The following is an 8,011-nucleotide window of genomic DNA, read 5'->3' as shown; positions in this document are numbered from 1 at the left end:
ATAAATTGTAAGAATCTGTAGACATGTAAGGAAAATGAAAGCATGGAAGAGAAGAACCAAGATGAACAAATAGGACATTCAACCCAGGAGGACATGGAGTTGATTCAGGAAACAGAAGAACTTAAAAATAATTTTTAAAATGAATTAGTGTCCTTGGAGATAATCAAGGGGAAACTGAATCTATAAAATAAGGATATGCTGGCGGGTGCTTCCGCCCGGGGGAAAGATGGCGGCGCCCGCGTCCCCGACGGCCCTCTGGCTGGCCCGCCTCTTCCCGGAAGAAAGATGGCGGCGGCCTGAGCCGAGGTGGCTAGCGGTGCGAGCGCTCCGCTGCGCTCCGGGACCGGCGCGTGCAGGAGGCGACCATTAACTGCTTTTCAAGGTCTGGAGGCTCTGGGCCCCGGGCCTCAACCCGTGCCTGAGCCCTTGGTGGTGCCTGGGGCTTTGCTTGGAGCCACGGCCTTCTGCAGCTCCCCTGTGTCCAGCTCCTGGCCTGCACATTACCAGCTGTCCACCCTTTCTGGCTCACAGCGATGGTGTCCAGGCAGGCTCCCCTCTGTGGCCTGGCTGCACACTGCCTCTGGTTCCTGGGCGTTATCCTTCTGATGGACGCATCTGCTCGACCCGCCAACCACTCTTCCACTCGGGAGAGGGCAGTCAACAGGGAGGAGAACGAGATCCTGCCCCCAGACCACCTGAATGGGGTGAAGCTGGAGATGGACGGGCACCTTAACAAGGACTTCCACCAGGAGGTCTTCCTGGGGAAAGACATGGACGGGTTTGATGAGGATGCGGAGCCACGGAGGAGCCGGAGAAAGCTGATGGTTATCTTCTCCAAGGTGGATGTGAACACTGACCGGAGGATCAGTGCCAAGGAGATGCAGCGCTGGATCATGGAGAAGACGGCCGAGCACTTCCAGGAGGCTGTTAAGGAGAACAAGATGCACTTCCGCGCTGTGGACCCTGACGGCGATGGCCGCGTCTCCTGGGATGAGTACAAAGTGAAGTTTCTGGTAAGCAAAGGCCACAGTGAGAAAGAGGTTGCTGATGCAATCAGGAACCACGAGGAGCTCAAGGTGGATGAGGAGACACAGGAAGTCCTGGAGAACCTCAGAGACCGCTGGTATCAGGCAGACAATCCCCCTGCAGACCTGCTGCTGACGGAGGATGAGTTCCTGTCCTTCCTTCACCCTGAGCACAGCCGGGGCATGCTCAAGTTCATGGTCAAGGAGATCGTCCGGGACTTGGACCAGGACGGCGACAAGCAGCTCTCTCTGCCTGAGTTCATCTCGCTGCCTGTGGGCACCGTTGAAAACCAGCAGGGCCAGGACATTGACGACAGCTGGGTGAAAGACAGGAAGAGAGAGTTTGAGGAGCTAATTGACTCCAATCACGATGGGATTGTGACCATGGAGGAGCTGGAGAACTACATGGACCCCATGAACGAGTACAACGCCCTCAACGAGGCCAAGCAGATGATCGCCATTGCTGACGAGAACCAGAACCACCACCTGGAGCCCGAGGAGGTGCTCAAGTACAGCGAGTTCTTCACGGGCAGCAAGCTCATGGACTATGCCCGCAACGTGCACGAGGAGTTCTGAGTGGCCCTGACTTGGGCCCAGCTCGCTTCTGGCCCTGGGGGGGGGGGGTCGTCCCACCTGCAGGGGTCACCACCAGCCACAGTGTGCGGCCCAGAACCTTCCTTCCTGCGGGCCATGCACAGCTCTGGCTCAGTTCCCAACCACAGCGTGGCCCAGGTTCATTAAAGATTTGCTCACTATCCTGTGTGTCCCTGCGCAGTGCGGGTCCAGCGGGTGGCCAGTCCCCAGGCCAGACTGAGCTGAGCGTGCCCAGCATGGCTCTGCCCTCTGGGCCTCCATGGCTCCATCTCTTCTGAGAACTGCTGAGTTCTGCTGAAGGTGCTGACCGCGTCAGCACTGGGCCCCTCGCGGGCTGCCCACACCGTGGGAAATAGCGTACCTCCTGCCATTTCCTGGAAAACTGAAAGGACAGAATCAGCTCTACTGGCAGTGGTCGGGCAGTCAGGAAGGCCCTGCTTCCTGGACGAGGGCTGGGTGGGTCACTGGGCAGGCCTGGGGCCTGTCGGACCACACGGGACCGCATGCAACCTGGGAAAACGCCAGCATTCCTTGTCACAAGGACCGTTGATCTAGAATAAGTTGGTTTTTCTCATGCTCCCTCCTTTTGGTGGAAAAAACGAACACGACAGCTGGGAGTGTCTCAGGCCAGGCAGTTCCACTAGAGTCTGTCTTTGTTTCTATCTTTTTTTTTTTTAAGACGTTGATAGACCTTTACTGTATTCATTTATTTATATGTGGTGCTGAGACTCGAACCCAGTGCTAGGTAAGTGTTTCACCACTCAGCCCCAGCCCCAGCCCTCACTAGAAGTTTTTGAGGTGGGCATTTGGTTAACGTGAGGGGTTCCCAGCTTTTGTTAAACAGTTGATTGTACTAAAGATGGAAGAGGGCAGCCTGCAGAAAATGAGACAGCAGTGACCAGTGGGGACTGTGCCCATGGAGCTGGTGGGTGGCTTCAATGAGTCGCCTTTGTGTGGGGGTCAGCAGCAGAGCACGGTGGGGGGGTGTGGAGAGCAGGACGGTGCCTGAGGATGGCTGATGTGCCACCTGCCTTCCCGTGTGACTGGCCATCTTCCAGGACCTGCTTCTGTGCAGTAGGGGGGGACCCTGACAGCTGTGAGGGTGTGTGAGCATCTGGATGGGTTTGTAGACCAGAAGAAAGACTTCAGATCCCAGACGTCGTGTCAGCAGGAAAGTCCCCACCGGCTCTGCCTTCTGTAACGTCTCCTGTGGGGAGCCATTCTGACACGTGATTGGGTGACTCCCGTTAAGGGCCTGAGGCGCTCTGGCTGTGTCGGAGCTTACCCGACCCTTTCCTGATGAGAGAGCCCATCCGTGTGGGGGTGTGCCTGACCACTGACCCCGGAGACCCAATCACTGACCATGACCTTGGAGTACAGCCCCCCCTCAACCTTCATTGGATGGAATTCTCCCCTGAATCTCTTGTTTCCCCAATAAAAGGCTACTCCCAGGCGTGTTCGCTCTCTCTCTCCTGCTAGCCCTGAGTAATCCTCGCTGCCCTGCTGGGCGGCTGGAGGCAGGAACCTGGGAGGCGAGCCGTCTCGGACCTAGCAATATAAAAAAAAAAAAAAAAAAAAAAAAATAAGGATATGCTGCAACAAAAAGGTAGCAGTCAAAACAAAAGAAAACAAAAGAAATACTGACATTGTAAAACTAGTTGCCAGATAAAATTTAAAATTAAATATTAAAGGTCAATAATATGATGGTTAGGGTTGAAGATCAGTTAAATGTCTGATTCGTAACAAGCCAAGAACATCTCTCAGAATAAAGACCATAAAACAGAGGTGCAAAACATGAGAGGAAAAAAAATAAGAAGTGGGGATAGTAGATCCAGAACAGTGTTGCCCAGTGGAACCTTCTGCGATGACAGGAACGTTCTTTCTGTCCTGTTGAATATGATAGCCACTAGCCATGGGTGACTATCAATGTCTCAAAATGTGGCTAATGCCACTAAGGAACTGGATTTTAAAGTTTATTTACTTTTAATTATATTTTAATGTAAATTTTAATAGTCATGGGTGGCTAGTGGCTACATACTGAACAGGATAACTCTGGCAGATTCAAAGTATGCTTCTTGGGAATTCAGGAGAAACATAATAATAAATCAGATCAGTAAAACAGAAAAACTCTTACAACTTGATAACAACACTAACATCAACAACAATTCAATTCAAAACTGGGCAAAGAAGTTGAACAGAAGTTTCTTCAAAAAAGATGGCCAACAAACACATATAAGGATGTTTGGTATCATTTGCTATTAGGAAAACTAATCAAAACCACAGTGAGCCAGGTACTGCAGCACATGCCTGTAATCTTTAATATAAGATGACCATATGATCCAGCAATTCCACTTCTAGGTATATAGCCAAAAGAATCAAAAGTTAATACTTGGACTCTAATCTTCATAGCAGAATTATCCATAATAACCAAAAGGTGGCGTGCGTGTGGCTGATGAAGGCAGCTTCACCTGCTTTGTGAGCATTCGGGACTTCGGCAGTGCTGCTGTCAGCCTGCAGGTGGCAGGTGAGCACCAGGAGCGGGGTGCCATCTTTTGACCCACTGCCCCACCACTGATCCCAGGACCCTAGCCCCACTGCTGACCCGTGTGCTCACAGTCACACGTACCCTGCTCTGCATCCCCCTACCCTTATTGTGTCCTTGACTCACTGCTCTCTGCCACTCTCCAGCCCCCTATTCAAAACCCAGCATGACCCTGGAGCCCAGCAAGGACCTGCGGCCTGGGGACATGGTGACCATCACTTGCTTCAGTCACCGGGGCTACCCTGAGGCCGAGGTGATCTGGCAGGATGGGCAGGGTACACCCTTGACTGGCAACGTGACCACGTCGCAGATGGCCAACGAACAGGGCTTGTTCGACGTGCGCAGCGTGCTGAGGGTGGTGCTGGGCGCTGATGGCACCTACAGCTGCTTGGTGCGCAACCCTGTGCTGCAGCAGGACGCACATGGCTCTGTCACCATCACAGGTGAGGGGGCAAGATCAGTTGGGGAAGGACAGAGGGAGCAACTGCCTCTTTTTTAAGTAGAATCTCAAGATGGTCAGAAAATTTTTTTAAAAATCACTCCGATTTTGGGTGTCTCAAAATCTCCCAAACAAGAAGTCCTTAAGAGACTTGCTTTAATGAGCTGATAAGAATCATTTATAATATTTTCTCTCTTAAGCATACTTGAGATGGTGCTTATGCTTCTTACATACAGGAAAAGTGCCTGCCTGGAATCTGGAGGAGTGGGTAGGAATTTTGGGGCAGCCACAAGGCACACCCAGGGACTTGGTGAGGGTGCTTTCCTATAGGAACTTTTCTGGGTGATGTGAAGGCATTGCTGAGTCCATGGGCACCATTTGATTCTAAAGCTCTGGGAGACAGTGGGGCCTCCTCAGGTGGAGCTCCCTAAAGGCACCGGTTGGATTGGCCAGGGCTGTCTCTGCTGCCCCCATGTGGTCAAGATGCCCACTAGACCCAAACTGCCTGTTGGGTGATCCCTTAATCTGTTTTTCAGGTCCCAGTTAGCCCAGGTGCATACCCTTCATCCCACCACCGCACAGTCGCAGCTGTGTCCCTGCCTTTCCAAAGGCCCATCCAATACCACACAGTCTCCTGCCACAACTCATTGAATGCCCTCCCTTCCCTAATATATCCTCCTGCATTTTATTCCCTTCCATGATTTCTAGTTTCCTCATACCCTCGTCTCTATACCCAGACACCCTTACTTTTCTAATATTTCCCCTACCTCAGTTTCACCTCTTTTTCCCCATCCTCCCGTTCATTTTCATCTCCTTATTTAGAAACTCCTTTTTGCACTCCCAACCACTAAACTAGAATGCCCGGCACTCCACCCTCTTTAGCAAACCCAACCCTCTTCCCTCCGCTCCTTTGGAGACACACTGCTGCTTCTCGTACAAGGTCCCCTACTGCAGTCAACCCACTCCTTTATCTTCCCCCCACCCCCACATCCAAGGTTCTTCGATTCTACACCCCCTCCTTAGGGTTCTAGTACTCAATTCACTCAATATTCTTCATGACCTTCCTCATTTTCCCCTTATTTTTAAAAATGTCACCAATTTTACGGGGCCCAAACAAAATTCTAGTCGATCCCAGTGCCCGGGAATCCCGTTCTTTCGGGGAGCCGACCGACACCATCCCTCCACCTCCAAGAACACAAACGCCTGTCTCCTGCCACCGTCTATAAGAAATGCGCCCCCTCCTCATCCGCCCCCGCTACTCCACCTCCTCATGTTGGCTTCCTCGGTGTCCCCTCGCCGACCCGGAGGGACAAGCGAGGTGGAGCCCCAAAGTCGCCAACACGTAGGGCTCACATCGGACGCCCCCACCTCTCCAACAGGCGGTCTCCGGAAGACCTTATACCCGCACCTCTTCAAACCCCTGACCACCATCTTCTCCTCAGACCCGCAGCCCCTCAGACTCCCGCCCGGCCCCCTTCCCCTGGCTCTGGCACCCCTCCGGGCCCGGGCCAACTCCTTCAATAGCAGACCTCCCACAGCCCCCGCCCGGCCCGCCCCCGGCGCCCCGCTTACCGTTCTGAGCGGCGACTGGCCCTGGGAGGAGGCAGCCAGAGACCAGCAACAACGAGAGGGCCAGGGCGCTGGGGAGCGACGGGCCCGACATCCTCCCTAGCAGAAGACCGAACGCCTAATGGGCCGGGGCCGGAGCCAGGGCAGGGGAAGGGAGGGGAGGGAGGGAGGGGGCGGGCGAGCGCGCGAGGGAGTAAGCGAGGGAGGAAGCAGCGACTCCGCTCCGTCCTTCCCCGTCCTCCTCCTACCGCTGCAGCGCCCAAGCCTCGCGAGACCTGCGCTCCGGGCCGTTGGCGGCTGAGCAGGAATAATTGAAAAGCTCGCGAGAGAAAGAGGCTTCGTCTGATATTCCCGCCCCTCAAACTCGGTGTCTCCGCCCCTGCAGAAACTGATTGGTCTAGCTTGTTGTAGGTCACGTGCTAAGGCGCTTCTGGCCACGTGACGGGGCTAGGGGACGCTCCGCCTGCTTTTCTGGCGGTGGCGAACTGAGAAGTGAGCCTTTCGTTTACTCCCCAGTACCAAAAAAAAAAAAAAAAAAAAAAAAAAAAAAAAAAAAGAAATTACTTCCTTGGTTTGCAAAGCTAACATTCACTTTCCTTTGACTGTCTAAATCAACTGACTATGATTCAGCAACTCAAAATTATTCTGAACTCACTAGGAAGAAAAGGGTATTGTCAGTTATTTATTCATTCATACCATTTTCTTCTTCAAAGCCAAGAATATGGTATATTCCAAGCCTCTGGTCAAATATATGAAAAAGGACAAGCCTTTAGCTAATAGCCCAGAAACATTCTTATAATCAATGATCAGGCAATAATACCCTAAGTTTTAAAGTATTTTCTGTAAGAGGGAAATTGCTCAAAAATAGCCTAAAGCCCTTTGCTCGTCTGCTTTCTGAATAGTTTTAATTTTCAGAGGATAAATTTTAAAATTACTCTGTCAAATATAAGGCAGATGAACTAAAGAAAACATATAGAACTGTGATGCAACCAAAATAAAACATCACTATCCTAAAAACTATATCCTCTCATACAAAATGTTCATTGTAACATAATTTTGCCCATATTAAATCTACTTCAAGGGCTGGATTTGTGGCTCAGCAGTGGAGAGCATGTCTAGCACATGTGAGGCGCTGGGTTCAATCTTCAGCACCACATAAAAATAAATAAATAAATAAATAAATAAATAAATAAATAAATAAATAAAGGTTTAAAAAATCTACTTCAAAAAGATCTCTTTTAATACACAAAAGCTCAACAAGTTACAAGCTTCTATGTCTTTTAAGTTGAAATGGAAGGTCAAAATAGCAAAAATAAACAAATAAATAAATGGTTACCAGATTTAACAATAAAAATTTATCTCAAATGTAACTGGGCATGCACATTTTATCTGGCAACTGGCAATCTTCTACTCTTCCAACTAAAGTGAGCTCCCATCCTTTGGGAGGTCATAAAACACTAGCTCCCACTCCTAAAAGACAGGCTGGGGCTTTATCACAACAGAATTTTGGCTAATAAAGTGTTAGAAGTTAGGATGAAAGTGCTGTTTTCCAGGTGGTGAGGCTTTCTTAATCGTTCATATTTGCCACAGAAAAAAGGAAGGTCTAATTTCTAACAGCCAAATGTTAAACTTTTACTGGTTCTGACCAAAGTCTAGTAAGCTGGTTATTCTACTGGGTATTAAACAGACTGGAAGAATTTCATAATTTAGGTTTATGATAACAACAAAAAGAAATTGTTTATGAAGGTTATAGTAAACAGGATCCTGTTTAAAATATTACAAGCAGTTTCTAAAAGCTACTTTAAACGATTTCAAAGTTAAACTATCATTTTTCTTGAATTC

At 50.1% G+C, this 8,011-nt stretch overlaps 2 protein-coding genes across 2 annotated transcripts; both read left to right on the top strand.

Annotated features, from left to right (window-relative positions):
• The first annotated feature begins 288 nt into the window (after nt 1–288).
• On the top strand, nt 289–1,780 carry LOC308646312 (45 kDa calcium-binding protein-like). Its single transcript, XM_081289069.1, has one exon. The coding sequence runs from the start codon at nt 534–536 to the stop codon at nt 1,599–1,601; it is 1,068 nt and encodes a 355-aa protein (XP_081145195.1). The 5' UTR covers nt 289–533; the 3' UTR covers nt 1,602–1,780.
• Nucleotides 1,781–3,531: 1,751 nt separating this feature from the next.
• On the top strand, nt 3,532–4,880 carry LOC308648176 (CD276 antigen-like; the record flags this gene model as incomplete). The annotated part of the gene is made up of 3 exons (XM_081292855.1): nt 3,532–3,535; nt 4,054–4,143; nt 4,308–4,880. 3 exons carry the CDS (start codon nt 3,532–3,534, stop codon nt 4,658–4,660), a joined length of 447 nt encoding a protein of 148 aa, XP_081148981.1. The 3' UTR covers nt 4,661–4,880.
• Nucleotides 4,881–8,011: the final 3,131 nt, after the last annotated feature.

This window comes from Spermophilus citellus (assembly GCF_964194105.1).
Source record: "Spermophilus citellus genome assembly, chromosome: 4".
NCBI lineage: Eukaryota > Metazoa > Chordata > Mammalia > Rodentia > Sciuridae > Spermophilus > Spermophilus citellus.
This window is presented reverse-complemented; position numbering and strand designations above follow the sequence as displayed.